Raw genomic sequence first — 17,492 nt, 5'->3', positions numbered from 1 at the left:
TCCTGATGAGGGCCAGGAGTTTCTGCTGAAGTCACTTGTTAGCCAAAAACACAAAGCAGCTGTTGTTGCTTTTAGATACCACAACTTTTTGGTCCCCGGAGAATCTTGTTTCTAAGATCCCATCCACAAAAACAGCTTATATATACAAATCTATCCCAACTCTGCTTGTCAGAGATAATACAACCTTCAGTGACAAGAGCAAGTTGCAGCTATTGAAAATACAGCTCCCCCTCTCAATATTATTCTCTGGCTGCATTTTGGTAAGAAAGACTGCTTGATGTAATGTGCAAGGCAGTTAGAAATCAAGTAGCTTGTTATTATTGTTTAGTCGTTTAGTCATGTCCGACTCTTCCATGGACCACCAGGCACTCCTGTCTTCCACTGCCTCCTGCAATTTGGTTAAACTCATGTTAGTAGCTTCAAGAACACTTCAAGAACGCTGTCCAACCATCTCTTCTGTTGTCCCCCATTGCACCTTGCTAATTCAGATGGAAATCAGCAGATTGTATGCATAAACGTTCTCCACTTCTTTTTTAAAAAATAAATCATTGTGGGATTTATTGCCACGGCATGGGGTGGTGATGGCTGTGGACTTAGATGGCTTTAAAAGGGATTCAATAAACTCGGAGAAAAACAGAATTCTATGGACGGTCATGACAGCAACTGCAACGATGGAGGACCACATTTCCCAGAGCTCTTTGGAACCGGGGTTGCAACTCTTCCCGTCGTTCCTGCTGGATCCTCGGCGTTTCCGGATTGCTGGAGGTGCTTCCCGGAGGACGTGGCTGCCTATTTCGTAAAGGAGGAAACGGTTCCTTTTCGCGTTGAGTTTTTGCGCCTCGTTTCTCTCCAGCTAAATCCCGCGCAGTAAAGAACTGCTGCGTCAGCTGGGAACGAACCAGCTCCAGCCCCGCAACAGAACGGAAGGCGCCCCCTTTCTCTCTCTCCCCCTTTAAAGCCCCTGTGCCTTCGGCGGCTGCGTGACAGGCAGCAATTTCCCCTGCAGAGCTTTCCCCAAATCCACGCTGGGAAAAGCTGCTGTCAAATCTGTGTACCTCTGCAAGCGTTTTAAGCAGCGATACCTTCGCGGATAAGACTTAAGAACCTGGAGATGGGGTATTCGGGGTGCGTGTAAATATGCATTTTCCACCCCCGCAAAAAAAGGCTTTTGTTATTTATTTAACAGTAGTCTTGTGCTACCGAGCGCATTAATTACGGTATAACTTTTAATCTATATAATTTGCCAGCTGGCATCGTAAGCCTAGTCCACAAAACCTTACGCCATAAGACATTTGTTAAAAGAGTTTCCACAACCTGCAAGATCCTGCGCCGCTGTGACAGATTAATATGACCACCCCTCCGGATTTCTTTTTCTTCCCTAAGAAGCAAACACTCTACTGTATCTTAATAACGAAGGAGGACACAGGTTAGGGAGAGGAAGAGGCACTCAATGCCATCCAAAACTACAGCCCCCATAGTCCCTTGCAATTATCCCCCGGCATCCTCTGCAGCCCTAGCCTCCCCAGAATGGAGCAACCGAGACCTGCCACTTGGCGAAATAGATCTGGGCGCTGAGCGGGTGGCGCCTGGACGGCGGCTTGCAAAGGTTAGGCTGGGCTCAGGGTGGCGGTGCCATGCCAAGCCCCGGAGAGAGATCCGGGAGCCATCAGAGCTGCCAGTCAACAATCACTGCTGGGAAAAGCTGGCTTCCGGATGCGTCCCCCGTACATTCTTAGAGCTTAAGGGACAATATCTGTATGTATGCCCAGGAGCTAGGTGCAAAAGGGGGTTGGGTTGCCTGTGCTGAATACTTGGGGATTCCCTCTGTTTATAATGTTCTAGGATGCACACGCCTTTAAATGTGGAAGGTTTTTGTTTTGTTTTGTTTTGTTTTTAAAGCAACCAGCATCTGGAAATGACTTAGCTGGGGCTTTTGGGATAGATCAGTTGTGTCGGTAAAGTGGCAATCTGTCTAGAGTACTTTGTGAAAGTAGTGTAATTTATTGGTTTTATTTAGCAAAATTTATATGCCGCTTGATTGTGATACGACCTTTAAGTGGTTTACAAGAAATATTAACATTATCAATAAGGCCAGCAAGAAAGCAAATACAGTGGTACCTCGGGTTACATACGCTTCAGGTTACATAGGCTTCAGGATACAGACTCCGCTAACCCAGAAATAGTACCTCAGGTTAAGAACTTTGCTTCAGGATAAGAACAGAAATCGTGCTCTGGCAGCGCGGCGGCAGCAGGAGGCCCCATTAGCTAAAGCGGTGCTTCAGGTTAAGAACAGTTTTAGGTTAAGAACAGACCTCCGGAACGAATTAAGTACTTAACCCGAGGATCATGGGAGTTGTAGGTTGGCAGGCGCTGGGACCGAGCAGCGGGAGCGCACCCCGCCGCAGGGATTCGAACCACCGACCTTTCGATCGGCAAGCCCTAGGCGCTGAGGCTTTTACCCACAGCGCCACCTGCGTCCACCTGCGTTGTCTGGTAGGCTTGCCTAAACGAAAATGTTTTAAGCAGAGGCCAAAAGAGAATACTGGGAATTTCCAGGAAATTCTGGGAATTGCAACTCTGTGAGGGGAAAAGGGGTCTCCTAACTACTCTCAGGATGCTTAGCAAACTACAGTTACTAGGATTCCTTTGGGGAAGCCATGACTGTTCAACGTGGTATGCTACTACTTTAAATGTACAGTGCAGGGGAAGCCCTTATCAGAGTTTAAGAACACATCCCGGTCAGGAGAAGACATGGCTGCCCTGAGGAAAATCCCAAGGGCCAGGTAGAAAGGCTTAGAGGGCCACATCTAGTCCTTGGACCTGAGGTTCTCATGACCTAACCTATGCATTCCTGTTCACATACTCTGTTTCTCAAATGCAAAATTAACAATTGATTAATAATACTGTGTGTCCTTAACAGTTTAGGAGCTGCTTGAGATATGACCAATTTGGGGGTTCAGCCACTTTGTATGGAAAGTTATGGCTCTCGCAGTGCTCAGCACTACCGGGCCTTGCCTGATGGGAGGCTAGACTGCATTCCAGATGGACCTCAAAATCAAGGATTCCGTTCACTACGGGAGATCTTCATGGTGAGAAAACAGCTTCTGTTGGTTTGTTTTTCCAAAGGGCTCCTGAATGTTGTATATGCGAATTATTATTATTTATTAAATTCTCTCTCTCTCTCTCTCTCTCTCTCTCTCTCTCTCTCTCTCTCTGTGTGTGTATGAGAGAGAGTGTGTGTTTGTATATGGACACACACACACACACACAAACGTCCATTGTCCATTTGTGTTTTTGCAGGACAGATTTAGCAGAGTGGATGGAAGGACTGTTTGATGATAGTGGTTTAGGAAGAAGATAGTGATGGGAAGAAGGATGCCTTGGTGTATATTGGTTGTGTGTGTGTGTGTGTGTGTGAGGTGTGGGAGCAGAAAGGGATAAGTGATACCAGATGCATCATGCATGCTGCATGATTCGTGTTTTTGAAGAAGGGAAATTGGTTGGGAACAGATGTAGGGCAGAACTTGGGTGTGATGTGTTATCTGTCAATGGGAGCGAGTGCTTCGTATTATGCCAGGTTGTGTCTTGGCAAGAAGGAGGGTGAAGAGGAAAAGCATCCCTGACTCTTAAAATATGTTTTCAAAATGCTCAGCAAACAAACCCTATTCCCAGCGACCTCTGGTTATTGTAGCTCTGGGAGGGGAATAGGGGTCTTGTAGCAGCTCTCAGCACCACTAATAAACTACAGTTCCCAGGATAGGATTCTTGGGGGAAGCCATGACAGTTAAAGGGGTATCATACCGCTTGAAACATATTGTGTGGCCTTAGGTGTGGGCATGAAAGGCAACGTATCTCTGGGATGCAAAAACAATGCTCTTAAAAAAATCGAAGAGGGACTGCTGAGCCTACAGCCACCCTTTTCTCTTTGGATGGGGATGAGAGGGGAAACATGTGGCAACAAGTCCGAAGTACTCCAACAGTCAAAACAGATGTGTCTCAGTGGTCGTGAATTTAAAAACAATGACAACCACCTCTATTCTCCTTTCTGCAGTTGGTCTTCCTACCCCAGGGTTATCCGGAAAGTGTGAGTTCAGACTACCTGGCCTACCAGATTTGGGACACGGTGCAGGTGAAGGCTCTATTCTCCATCCTGGTGGGGCAGGGGTGGGCGTGGTCTGCTTTTTGGTGGGGTGATTGGTTTCCAACATCCTGCTCGCCCTCTTCATTATCAGAGGCTGGAGAAAGTGAGGGCATCAGTTTGGTGGAGGGTATTTTTTAAAGGAAGTATTTTGGCTTGGGTGAAACTGTGTGGTTTGAGGCAGGATAGGATATTGAAGGCCCAAGGGAAGGTCTCAAACTGGTGGTTAAGTGGGGCAAAAACCCTCCTCTGTTCTGCCCTAACTGCCCCCCTCTCTTTTCCCTGCCCCAACCCAGGCCTTTGCCAGTAGCATCACAGGGACTCTGGCCACCCAGGCTGTGCTGAAAGGGGTGGGAGTCGGGGATGAGGCTTCAACCGTCACAGCTGCCACTGTCACTTGGATCCTGAAAGGTGGGACTTGCCCTTCTGTTAATCCTCTGTGACTTTTCTTCTTCTGATCCTTTCCCACAGTTAGAAGCAGCTCAAGGTGCTTGCTTGGAACTTTAAATAAATGCTTAAAGGTAAAGGGTAAAGGGACCCCTGACCATTAGGTCCAGTCGTGGCCGACTCTGGGGTTGCAGCGCTCATCTCGCTTTGTTGGCCGAGGGAGCCAGTGTACAGCTTCCAGGTCATGTGGCCAGCATGACTAAGCCGCTTCTGGCAAATCAGAGCAGCGCACAGAAACGCTGTTTATCTTCCCACTGGAGTGGTACCTATTTATCTACTTGAACTTTGAAGTGCTTTTGAACTGCTAGGTTGGCAGGAGCTCTTGGAACTTTGAAGTGTCAGGCATAGCTCTAATGGCTTTAGCCCAAACGTAGCAGAGTTTTCCTGCACAGCAAAGAAGCTAGTTGAGATGGAAATGACTAGTCAGCTAGACTCAGAATAACTATTTACAGGATTTATTAAAAGGAAAAAATAAAACCAGCAGAGTTTCTGCATACAAAGCAAAGCAAAATAAATCCTTTCTTTCTCTCTCTCTCTCAACCAAACACAGCACTTCTACTCCTAACACACCCCCTACACAAACTGTGCTAGCATTCCTAGATAACAGAGTTGAGTGCTGGTCGTTAACCAATCAGAGTAAGTAGTTTCTAGGTCAAGCAGACCTTGGCTTTCTGCCAAGAGTAAATTGACACTACCTTGAGTTAATTGTGTGAAGCCAGAATCTGTAAGTTTTCATGAGAATCAATTAACAGAAACTGAACACCCCCTCACAGATTCTGCTGGACAATTAACATCAAATAACACCTATGTAGGAGATTATTTTTCCAGCAAACCTAAACCCTTGCACATTTGCTTGTTCTTTATCTTTGCTAATGGTTTAGTTAATACATCTGCTACATTTTCTTCACTTGATACATAAGTACATGTGATTATATTGTCTTGTACACAGCAACGTACATTTTGGTATTTTACAGAGATATGTTTGGAACGTGATTTGAAACCCTCTGTTTTACTTAAGGTTATACAAGCCTGATTATCAATGTAAACTTGTACTGGTTCTCCACAATTTACATTTAAATCTGCTAACAAATGCTTGAAATAAATCACTTCGTTGCACAATTCACTCAATGCGGCGTACTCAGATTCCGTTGATGACACACTTACAACGTCTTGCTTGCGTGACCGCCAGCTGATTAAAGCTCCACCGACCATTATGACTAGTCCTGTGACAGATTTTCTATCTGGCAAATTTCCCCAGTCACTATCACAGTAGCAACTCAACATTTCATCCTCTGAAGAATTTAATTGTAACATATAGCCAATTGTCTGTTTGAGGTATCTCAGAACTTGTTTTACCCCTTTCCAGGCATTTAGTGTGGGTTTTGAGACCAATCTACTTAGTATGCCTACTGCGTAGCTAATATCAGGTCTGGACCACTGTGCTAGATACAATAAACTTCCAATTACAGAATGATATACATCAGGATGTTCAAATTCAGGACTCTCATCTATATGAAGTGTTTTTATGAAACCTGGATCCATAGGCACCACTTCCCCTTTGCAATCCTGCATCCTGTATGTAGTCAGTAGTTGTTTAACTTTGTTCTGCTGACTAATTAGGCAGCTGCCATCTTGGGCCCAGCACACTTCCAACCCTAGATATGTCCTAACCAGGCCTAAGTCTTTCACTTTGAACTTACTGAACAATTGCTTGGCAAACCTTTTAGTTTGTTTATCTGTTTTGCAAGCATACAATACATCATCTACATAAATCAGACAAAACTCTTGATCATTGCCTGTACCACGTACATAAACACAATTGTCAGCTGTACTCTGCTTGAAACCAAATGACACTAAGGCCTCATGGAAACATTTGTTCCAAGATCTTGCAGCCTGTTTGAGACCATATAGAGCTTTGTTTAATTTCAACACTCTATTGGAACCTGTCTCATAACCAGCCGGTTCGGCTAGATACAGGTCTTCTGATATTGATGCATGTAAATATGCAGTCTGGATATCAAAATGGTTTAACAGGAGTTTTCTCTTTGCTCCAAGCGTTAGAATCAGCCTTACACTGTCCCCCTTAGCAGTAGGGGGAAAAGTCTCATCATAATCTTTTCCAGGCCTCTGAGAGTATCCTTGAGCCACTAAACAAGCTTTGTATTTGTACTTTCCTGTCACCAGAGGTTTATGTTTGTACACCCACCTGCAGCCTATAATCTTTGCCCCCTCAGGAGCTGCTACTGGTGTAAAGACCTTGTGCTCATTCAGAGAGGACATCTCTTCCTCCATTGCCTGTTTCCAGAGCTCTGCCTCCTCTTTTGGTAGCTTTAACACCTCCTGAAAACTCTTGGGCTCTGCAATTACACTAAACACATTTGTAGTATCTGGAGAAAAACGCACCAGAGGCACTCCTTTGTTTTGTCTTTTAGATCTTCTGGGAGAAAATTTTTCTTCTGACCCACTTTCCTCCTCAGAACTATGACCTCTCTTTTGTTGCTTAGCAACTGGTCTCTGGCTAATTCCACTTTCTTGAGAGCTCTTATCTGAACTTTCCTCCCCCTCAGACTCTGATTCTCTATGTTTACCTTCAGAGTCATGAAGCTCCTGGGAAGGTTCAAACCAAACCTCAGTATTGGCATGTAGTCTCTCCCAGCCACTATGTTCACAAAAATTGGCATTCCTGGAGATCACAATGCCATTTGTCCCTTCAGCAAAGCGGAAACCTTTTCCCAGCTCCTGGTAACCCACAAACACTAACTGTTTGGTCTTAGGATCTCCCTTCTTTCTCATTTGTTTTGGAATTAATACCCAGGCTTTTGATCCAAACACATGCAAATGGTCAATTTTGGGTTTTTTCTGAAACAATTTAAAGTACGGAGTTGTACCTATTGTTTGATGAAAGAGCCTATTTTGGAGATAACACGCGGTGAGCATGCTCTCCCCCAATAAGACATGGGCAAATCAGCATCATCAAGCATGGCAAACATCATATTTTGTAAAGATCTGTTTTTTCGCTCTGCAACGCCATTCTCCTCTGGGGAAAAAGCGTTCGTTTTTCTATGCCCAATGCCACGCTTTTGTAACCAATCTCTAAAAGCATTTGACATAAATTCACCACCTCTGTCCGTCTGAATCCTTCTGAGTTTAGTGGACAGAAATCTTTCCACAGATGCCACCCAGCCTTTAAACTTAGTGAACACATCACCCTTATTCTTCATGGGAAAAACCCAAGAGTAACGCGTGGCATCATCCACAATTGTTAATGAAAAACGCGATCCACCCCTGCTTACAGCAAATGGACCAATTACGTCCATGTGAACCAGCTGTAGCGGTGACTCACTAACTCTGTCACTTCTGGGGTAAGAGACTCTGTGGGTTTTAACCTTTTTACAAACATTACAATCAAGGTACTTGTTACAACTCTTTAAATTAACCCCATCAGCCAATTCAGACATTTTTAGTACACTTTTCCAGCCAGCATGCCCCATTTTCCTATGCAATAAGTGCACACAGTTGTCATGTATAGCTTTGTTATTCACTGCAGGCTGAGATTTACTGACTACTGCTGCAACTTGAGATCCTGCTTTAAGCCAAAACAAGCCTCCCTCTGACTTAGCAGTGCCTAAAATCTCACCAGCCTTCTTAATAATGCAACTGTCTCCTTCAAAATACACCTTAAACCCAGCTTTTAGCAAACAATCTACAGACATCAGATTGCTCCTTAATGAAGGCACACAAAGTACATTTTGCAGGCATTCACAAAGACAAGGAACAAAAACTGCACCCCCCGAAATCACTTCGGAAGTACTTCCGTCTGCTAGAGCCACCTGGCTGCGCTGTGCTGAGTTCTTGGAAGCAAACAATTCATCTGAATTTACGATGTGCCGAGATGCTCCCGAATCGACCACCCAGACAGCTTGTTTCTCATCAGCAATCTTGACCTCGGCGGTCACCAGCTGAGCCGACTGTTTTCGTTTGAAGAATTTCTTTTTACGCTGCTGCTGCTGCTGATCTCGTCTCTGCTCCTGCACCGGCCACCGAGACTTGACCAACTTCCGGACATTGTCGTTTTAGATGCGCTGAAGACCCACATCGGAAACAACGCCTAACAGCAAACGCTGACTCCTCACCGGTACGCTGCTTTTGCTTCACCTCTGGCACGGCATGAGTACTCCTTCCAAACCGCCCGCCTGTAGAAGCCTCTGCAGCGAACGACCTTTCTTGCCTCTTCTGCCATTCTTCAATCAAACGCCCAGTAACATAACTGACTGATAAATCACGCTCCTGGATGCCTTCTAGAGACAAAACTAAATTATCCCAGCTTTCCGGGAGAGAACTCAAAATAATAGCCACCTTCTCCTGCTGGTCTAACGCACAGTCTCTTTCCTGTAGCGCAGTAAACTTTAACTGTAAACTGTGTAGGTGTTCCTGCATTGTAACCCCAGGCTGTAACATTGCCTTGTACAATGCCTTGTGAATGAACAGCTTGGAAACCGCTGTCTCACGCACATGGAGTTCTTTAAGTGCTTGCCACACACCTCTAGCTGTCTTGATTCCCCTCACATACGGCAACTGGGAATCTTCCAGCCCCAAGACAATTGTGGCCCTTGCTCTTTGGTCTTTATCGAGGTCTTCATCATCAGGCTTCGCAGGAAACTTACTCACCACTTGCCAGAGACGATCCCTCTGCAGCACTGCCTGCATGCGTTCCGACCACAGCAAGTAATTGGAGTCATTCAGACGCTCAAAAGCCATCTGAACTGGTTGTGAGGCCATCTTGAGAGCGATGTCCCTGGAACCCGGAACCAGCTACTCACGACCACCGAGAGAGAAATCAGGAACCACAGCACCCAGCACTAGCCCGCTGCAGCTGTTGTCCTTGTGTCCACTGCATCACCAGCTCACAGCAGTCAGGAACCAGCCAGTGTCCATCTGCTGCACCAACAGGAACAACAACTTCTAGAACTACTGGAACCAACACCGTTGATGCTGACACCACCACAACTCAGGCTGGCAGCACAATTCCCCATAACCTCTTGGAACTTTGAAGTGTCAGGCATAGCTCTAATGGCTTTAGCCCAAACGTAGCAGAGTTTTCCTGCACAGCGAAGAAGCTAGTTGAGGTGGAAATGACTAGTCAGCTAGACTCAGAATAACTATTTACAGGATTTATTAAAAGGAAAAAATAAAACCAGCAGAGTTTCTGCATGCAAAGCAAAGCAAAATAAATCCTTTCTTTCTCTCTCTCTCTCAACCAAACACAGCACTTCTACTCCTAACACACCCCCTACACAAACTGTGCTAGCATTCCTAGATAACAGAGTTGAGTGCTGGTCGTTAACCAATCAGAGTAAGTAGTTTCTAGGTCAAGCAGACCTTGGCTTTCTGCCAAGAGTAAATTGACACTGCCTTGAGTTAATTGTGTGAAGCCAGAATCTGTAAGTTTTCATGAGAATCAATTAACAGAAACTGAACAGGAGCAGGGACCGAGCAACGGAAGCTCACCCCGTCGCGGGGATTTGAACGCCAACTTTCTGATTGGCAAGCCCTATGCTCTGTGGTTTAACCCACAGCGCCACCCGTGTCCCTAAAAAATAAATGTTTAGTAAAGGTTTAAACAGCACTTAAATTACTGGTGCCCACAAAATCAAACCCTCTTTACTGCCCCACAACATTTAGGAACATTTAGAAACAGAAGGGCTAGCAGTATAAACAGTAAATCTAATGCAATAGAGCCCATGGCTGAATGTTGCCTAAGTTTTGGCAAGCAGGAGGGGAGAATGTGCCATGTAAAACTGCTCCCTCAGAGCCTTTCCCCAAATCTGTTCATCTTGATTTGAACCCAGAACTACTCAGGTTAATATGACCCCCATCAGCACTGTTCTCCCATTTCCAGTTCATTCCTCATCTTGCCAGCAATATAGTCTCTACCCCACTCCAAAAAGAAGCTCCTTTAACTTGCAGATTCAAACTGTGTTGCGAGCCAGCTTCCTGTAACCTCCAATCTCACGTGGACCAGTTGTCCCTTTGTGGCAACCACTGATGTGTGCTCTCTATCCCTTCTTCCTCAGATGGGACTGGGATGCTGGGCCGAATTCTCTTTGCCTGGAGTAAGGGGTGAGTCCTGCTTCCGCCCTGTGTTGTTGGTGCTAGTGCGGGGTGGGGAGGAGGAAATGTGCAAGGGTGGGACTGATCCTATTTTATTTATTCCTGTGCATTGCTGGATCAAAGCCCCATCTAGTCCCACCCCCTGTTCATGCAGTGCCCCACCAGATGCCTATGGGGAGCCCAGAAGGAGGACCTGAGGGCAACAAAGGGTTTTCCCAACTTGAGATTTCCTACCCCCCCATGAACTGGTACACAGAGACATGCTGCCACTGGCAGCGGAGATGTAACAGAACCATAATGGCTAGAAGCCATTGCTATCCCACCTTTCCTTCAAGGTGGCACACATGATTTTATACCCCCTGCCCCAGTTTTATCCCTACAACAATCTTATGGGGTAGGCTAGGCTGCAAGGGGCCCCCTGTTTGTTCTCTGTGGGGCCCTGTCCTCCTCCTTCTCACATTAACCCATTTTCTTTTTATCTTCCAGGAGCAAGCTGGACTGCGATGCGAAGCAATGGAGGTAAAGAGGGGTGTTTTGACCCCAACTTCATGGGTGTTCTCCTCTCTAGCTGCATGTCTAAAATTGGGTACAAATCCAGTACTTTATCACCAACTGTAGTTTCTGTTGGTTCATTAGCTAGGACACTTTTAGACATATGTTCCAGTTGGAAGGACGGTTTATGGCTTTGCTTGAGTGCTAGTTTTGGTTTACAGGCACACATATGTGGCCATCTGTAGTATGATAAGAAACAAGACCAGTAGTAGCCTTATTTGGTGTGTGTTTACTTATTAATTTCACTGATGTCTCCAACTGTTTGAAATACATTGAAATATATGCCTCTCTCTCTCTGTGTGTACATATGTATGTATTAATATTATTGACTACTGGGGAATACAATAAGGGCGAAATGTGTTTGGGTTTATTTTACTGAGTTGAGTGATTTCAGACCATGTTTGTAATTGTTTATACTCGTGATATAAAATGATTTTATAAGACCAGTCCCACATTATTTCAGTTTGTATTGTACGGATATTTAGATTCCAGGTTGTCGTTAATTGCCTTCTTGTGGGTGTTGTGCTTAGACAGACACTTGCTGGGTCAGTGTTTTCTCTTTGATTGACACTTAATACCCCCCCCCACAAAAAAACCACCTCTTAGGCTCTTTGCTGATGTCCTGAATGACCTGGCCATCTTAATGGAGATCCTGGCCCCAGCATTCCCAGCATGCTTCACTCTCATTGTTTGCATCAGTGGCTTCTTCAAGGTAAAAATAAATAAATGAGGAGGGATGGGAGTTGGCTTGGTGAGATGCTGGGATAATTGAGATGTGCAACTGGAGTGGAACTTGGCGGGTATAACTGGGTGAGACATTTATTGTAAGGTCACGTTCACACAATATATTAAAAGGACTATGGTGCCACTTTAAACAATCGTGGCTTCCTCCAAAGAATTCTGGGACCTGTAGTTTACCCTCACAGAACTACAATTCCCAGAGCTCACTGGGGATTGGCTGTTAAACCACCCTAGGAATTCTACTCTGGGAGGAAAATCAGGGGTCTTAGCTCCCAGAATTCTTTGGGGAAAGCCACTGTTTAACCTGGTATCATAGTGCTTTAAATGTATGGTGCAAATGTGGCCTAAGGCTTCTGTGAGCCAGTATTGGGACAAAGCTTGGTGTCCATTTTCATCCTAATTTTCCTGATGGGTTGTGGATAGCCTGGGTGGCTGAGGAGGTCATGGTGTCATGTTCTGTCGTTTGTTTGGAGGAGTATGTAGTTGTGTCAGTGTGTGACCCACAAAGTTTTCTGTTCTCCTTCCATCTCCATTTTTCTCTCTGCTTCAGTGCATTGTGGGAGTTGCTGGAGGGGCCACTCGGGCAGCCCTCACCATGCACCAGGCCCGGCGGGACAACATGGCCGATGTTTCGGCCAAAGATGGAAGCCAGGTGAGAGTGCTAGGGTGTGTGGATGGAATGAGGCATGCGTTAGCCAACTCTTGTTAGGGCTGTGCAAGGCCTGAGGCCTACCATTTGCCTTCTGGTGACGTCCTCTCTTGCTTACCCAGGAGACCCTGGTGAACCTAGCTGGCCTCTTCTTCAGTCTCCTCCTCATTCCTCTTGTAGCAGACAATCTCCGGTGAGTGGAAAGATGCTGCCTCTCTCTCTCTCTGCGTGGCAGGTAGGGAGGTGGGCTGTGGAAGAGCCAGGTTTTACAAGGATAGAAGGAATGGAAGTGTTTGGCAGGGGCCACTGAGGGACAGAAGAAGGTCCTTTCTTAGGTGAGTCTTTTCTCTGATTTCTCTGCTTCCTTTCCTTTCAGCCTCACTTATTCCCTCTACGGCCTCTTCACTGCCTTGCATCTCTACGCCAATTATAGGGCGGTACGATCCGTCTGCATGGAGACCCTCAACCGTGCCCGGCTCCGCCTGGTCTTGCGGCATTTTTTGCAGCGGGGTAAAGTGCTGGGCCCTGCTCTCGCCAACCCTCAGGAGCCTCTGGTGCCAGGTAAGGAGCCTCTGGTGCCAGGGGGAAGGAGGAGTGGTGCTGCCTGAGAGCTTTGGCCATGCTCATGCCTTCTGTCTCCTCTTCTTCTCCCCCACCCCATCCTTTGGTGGGAGAGGGAGACCATAGATCTGACAGTCACATTATGTCCCAGGTCATTTGGTGGGGAGCCAAATGCAGCCCTCCAGGTCTCTCTGTATGGCTTGCTCAGCTCTCCTCAGTGACATCTCCAATTGTAGATAGTCTAAAACATCTGAAGGGTACAAGGTCAGGGAAGGTTCGATCAGCGTGTCTGTCACAGTGGTGACCTACCTTGGTTTCGCCAACATGGTGGGACTTGAGCAAAAGGCCCTCAGGATTGCATCCTTAAAAACCCGGAGGTTTTTCACCCCCCATGCCTAGGGTTTCAGCAGGAGCTCAGGGTGAACCTTGGGACACCACTCCACACTGTGGCCTCCAGGTGAGTAAGAACTATCAGGTGACCCTTTAACCCTCCATTCTCTGGAAGATAATTTGTTCCTAAGCTTGCCGTTTCTTCGTGACGTTTTTCAGCCCACTTACTCTAACAATAGCAATAATAATCGAATAAGATTTCCTAGAAATCTGGTTTAAAAACAGAAAAAGTACATATCACGAATAAAACTGAGCAGTGTACAGAACAGAGAATTAAACATGTAAGAGTCCAGGACAAGCTTGGATAAGCGCACTTTTGAAAGTGTCACCAATTCCTTGAGGGGAAGGCATTCCAGAGGGTGGGGGGCGATCACTTCCGCATTGTTGCCAAGTGACAGTGTGTAAATATAACCTGGAAAAGTTGTCTATAGGAATTTTAAAAGTAATGTAATTGAATTTTTAAAAGTAAAAAACCTCCATGCATTTATTCTACTGAAAGGCAGGCTTCTAGATGCAGCCTTTGGTCCCAGGGCCTAAACTCTTCTTCCTGGGTGCAGAGGAGTCCCACAGGTTTGTCTTTCAGATTGAATTTCCCATCCTGGCCACGGTGCACCTGTATCACTTTTTGGCATTCATGAATTTCTCTTCCAACTCCAACCAGAGTTGCAGATTTCCAGAAAGCCCTTGAAGGGAACACCACAAATCACTTAATCTTCTTCAACCGAGCAGCAGGTGGGTCGGTGAGAAAGTTGCGTATATGAAGTGTCTGGCTATTAAGAGTGCAATACTAATCTTGTCTACTCTATTGAATTCAGTGGGGCTTACTCCCAAGTAAATGGGGTTAAGATTGCAGCCTGAGGCAATGTGGCATGAAAAAGAGAGAGGTCACATTTTGTAAGTTAATGGTATTGATTTCTGCATCTTTATTTTTAGAACTTATTATTTATGTGGAAATTGTTTCAACTTGGTTGTGTACTTTTTATGTGTTTTATTTATTGTTTATTACTTTTGTTAGGTTTGCAATGGTGTAAATCTCGTCACGTTGTAAGCCACCTTGAGCATAGTTTTAACCAGTGCTTCCCTCCCGAAAAAAAAATGTTTAGGGGTACTCTCATTTTGACTCAAGAAAATCACCATTTGATAGTTCAAATAAGGAAAAATAAATACAGTAAATGGACAAAAGTACAAAGATTCACAAAACATTTAGGGGCATATGTACCCCTGCGTCCCCCCCTGAAAAAAAGGACTGGTTTTAACTATGGAAAGGCGGCATACAAACAAAACGATGAGGATGACCTTGCCCCGCCTCTCTCCCTCCATCCCCAGGGACTGTCTCCATTCTCCTACACCGACTGGCAGGCAGCGTGGATGTAATTAAGGCCTGCACTCACGCCTTCCTCCTGGAAGTCCTGCTGTACCAAGACGGGACAACGTCTGCCTTGGAGGAAGAGTCCCTCCTGAATCTGCAGCGTAGGCTTCGTGAAGGTGATGAACCAGGAGGGAAGGGGAGTGGGGAGCCAGGACAGCTCAATGGGATGGGGCACACAGATTCCCCCTTCAATTTCTGGCATCTCCACGGGCGAAGAATCTTACCCTCCGCTCCTGTGGAAGGTGGCAGGTGGGCCCAGAGCCAAAAGTGGGCGGGACATCCTTCTTGTGTCTCTTTTTCCATGGCCCACTTCCTCCCCCTCACCCCCCCCCCCCATTTCTGCTCTTTGGGCCACCTGCATGAAATCAGGTTGAGGACTGTGTGAAATCAGGCAGAGGGGTACGTGGTGGTGTAGTGCAGTGTTTCCCAACCTTGTGCCTCCAGATGTTTTTGGCCTACAACTCCCATCATCCCTAGCTAGCAAGACCAGTGGTCAGGGATGATGGGAGTTGTAGGCCAAAAACATCTGGAGGCACAAGGTTGGGAAACACTGGTGTAGTGTAGTGGTTAGAGTGCTGGACCTGGGGGGAGCAGGGTTCAAGTCCTCACTCAGCAAGAAAGCTGACAGGGCTACTCTGGGTCAGTTCTTCTCTCGGAGAGTTGTAGATGAGGATAAACTGAGGAGGAGGAGACTTAAGGGGTTGGGAAGGTGATCTTTCTCTCTGACATTGTACCACCAGTCAAAATGGATGACGCTGGGTTGTCGGGCAGCATAAAGACAGCTGCTTCCGTCCTTATTTTCCGCCGTGTTTTTTTTTTTTTTAGAGAGAGATTTCCCCCTTCCTATTGGACTGCTCCTTGATAGTTTATTTTATTTGCATTTAGAGCCCACCGTATACCTAGAGCTCAAGTGCGAACAATGTACCCATTTTAATATGCTGTGCTCTTTTCTTGGTGTAGCCCTGCTCAGGGAGGATGCTCTGATTTCCTTCCTTTTTTTCTTTTTTAGATCATTCAGAACCTGAGAATAAGGACAGCACTGCGATTTCTGAAACACATCAGCTGTTGGACAAAATATTTCCCAGATTCCTGGCAGGTACGGTGGGGTCGTGATATAGATGCTGACCTTTACTTAAAAAATAAAAAATAAGTATTCTGAATGCAGCACCGATCAAATCTACATTTCCACGACCTGTGTAAGTTATGAAAATTAGGTAAGTTATGAAAATTTAATAGATTTGCATCGAGCTGCTTGTTTAGCTGTACATAATAATAAGATTAGTATAATAGCATATTAATTAGATCTGGGGAAAGGGAATCACCTCACCCCTGTTAGAACCCCTGCTCTGATTTCAGAACTTTTATCAGGCTTTGCCCTTCACATATTTTCAACTTAATCCTAAGGAGTGGAAACTTGCTGTCCTTTAAAAAGACTGCAGAAGTTTTTATGATTTCTCATGCTGTTTCTCCTTGCAAGAATCCTCACCTCTACCCCCAAAAAACCATTCAGTCCTGTTTATATTTCACCCTTCTGCATTGTCCTGTATCAGAGAGTAGGAAAGTGTAGGTTGAGAATTAATTGAATGCATAGCTATAGCTAAACAAGACTCCCTTCCTTTCGCTTTGGGCCCACCCGTGTCTTCCAAGGATTGACGGCAGCAGGATGGGTAACAGACCGGAACCTTCTGGGCCCTGATGAGTGGCGCATGGATTGGACCATCCCTGAAAAGAAAACCCTTTAACTCCAAGAGACATTTAACATGGCGACTTGCTAAAGCCTTGGAAAGAGTGGCTCTCAGTTGCCATAGCGATGCCAGAGGTGCTGTCTCTGCCTCACGTGGGGTTGTCAGAGTTTTTAATGCCAAAATGGAGGGGAGCGCAGGGTACCTGCTCCCTCCCTGATTTTTTGAGGGTGAGAGGGAAACACAAAAATAAACCTTTTTTTTATAAATGTGAAGTTTAAAAGTGTTTCTTCTTTTGCATTGTATGTATGAAAATTTTATATATGTGCATGTAGTAGTTTTGCAGGACCGATAACTTCCTTGTGCATTTTTGAGGCCTGTATTTGTCAAATTAAACATTCAGGCAGACACATCTCCATTCCTGACAGAATAAGTTGCAGTGGGAACACTTGCCTTCCTTCAGGTTCCCCATTTGCCTCCAGCCTAGAACATACAAAAACACATTGGTCATTTTCACAGTCACATTTATTCCCCCGTTCTTTGGCCTCTTTGTTTTCCAAATCAGACTGGGTCTGGATGCTGCTGATGCTGTCAGATGTGCGGCCTACTGGGGGGGGGGATGGGCAGGCCAGCATTGCCTACCTCAAACCAAGTAATAAGGGAGGTACCCTTGTGCCTGACTCTCATGACCTCCATGTGGCTCTGGAGGAACTGAACAACCTCTGTTACACTGACCTTGGTGAAAATGGTGATGACGGCATGAGGGGTACTTGGATTCCAGGGGCCGCACAAATGGGATGAAGGTGAAAAGCATTGGGAGAAAGTGTGTGGTTTGGATGACCAGACCTGAGA

At 45.8% G+C, this 17,492-nt stretch overlaps 1 protein-coding gene across 5 annotated transcripts; it reads left to right on the top strand.

Moving 5' to 3' along the window:
• The first annotated feature begins 764 nt into the window (after nucleotides 1-764).
• On the top strand, nucleotides 765-16,909 carry RUSF1 (RUS family member 1). Of its 5 annotated transcripts, none has more exons than XM_083707455.1 (15): nucleotides 1,490-1,606; nucleotides 2,921-3,089; nucleotides 4,052-4,129; nucleotides 4,435-4,549; nucleotides 10,660-10,705; nucleotides 11,183-11,215; nucleotides 11,855-11,960; nucleotides 12,540-12,641; nucleotides 12,761-12,831; nucleotides 13,015-13,199; nucleotides 13,599-13,656; nucleotides 14,251-14,321; nucleotides 14,916-15,074; nucleotides 15,977-16,054; nucleotides 16,606-16,909. In XM_083707455.1, exons 2-15 carry the CDS (start codon nucleotides 2,940-2,942, stop codon nucleotides 16,698-16,700), a joined length of 1,347 nt encoding a protein of 448 aa, XP_083563581.1. In that variant the 5' UTR covers nucleotides 1,490-1,606; nucleotides 2,921-2,939; the 3' UTR covers nucleotides 16,701-16,909. The 5 variants fall into 5 exon arrangements, with proteins under 5 accessions (XP_083563583.1, XP_083563580.1, XP_083563581.1 ...); XM_083707456.1 differs by having other exon boundaries at nucleotides 1,530-1,755; XM_083707457.1 differs by lacking the exon at nucleotides 2,921-3,089 and having other exon boundaries at nucleotides 765-1,606; nucleotides 13,072-13,199.
• The last annotated feature ends 583 nt before the right edge of the window (nucleotides 16,910-17,492 follow it).

Source organism: Podarcis gaigeae, assembly GCF_964106915.1.
Source record: "Podarcis gaigeae genome assembly, chromosome: 13".
In the NCBI taxonomy this organism is placed as follows: Eukaryota; Metazoa; Chordata; class Lepidosauria; order Squamata; family Lacertidae; genus Podarcis; species Podarcis gaigeae.
The sequence above is the reverse complement of the archived record's forward strand: the minus strand, read 5'-3'. Positions and strand labels throughout refer to the sequence as shown.

Excerpts from the sequence above, each read along its gene's own strand:
- RUSF1 (XM_083707453.1), top strand. The coding sequence starts at position 2,940 with ATGACCAATTTGGGGGTTCAGCCACTTTGTATGGAAAGTTATGGCTCT. Across the intron at positions 12,832-13,014 it reads CTTGTAGCAGACAATCTCCG|CCTCACTTATTCCCTCTACG; the intron begins GTGAGTGGAAAG and ends CTTTCCTTTCAG. Across the intron at positions 13,657-14,250 it reads CTCCACACTGTGGCCTCCAG|AGTTGCAGATTTCCAGAAAG; the intron begins GTGAGTAAGAAC and ends AACTCCAACCAG.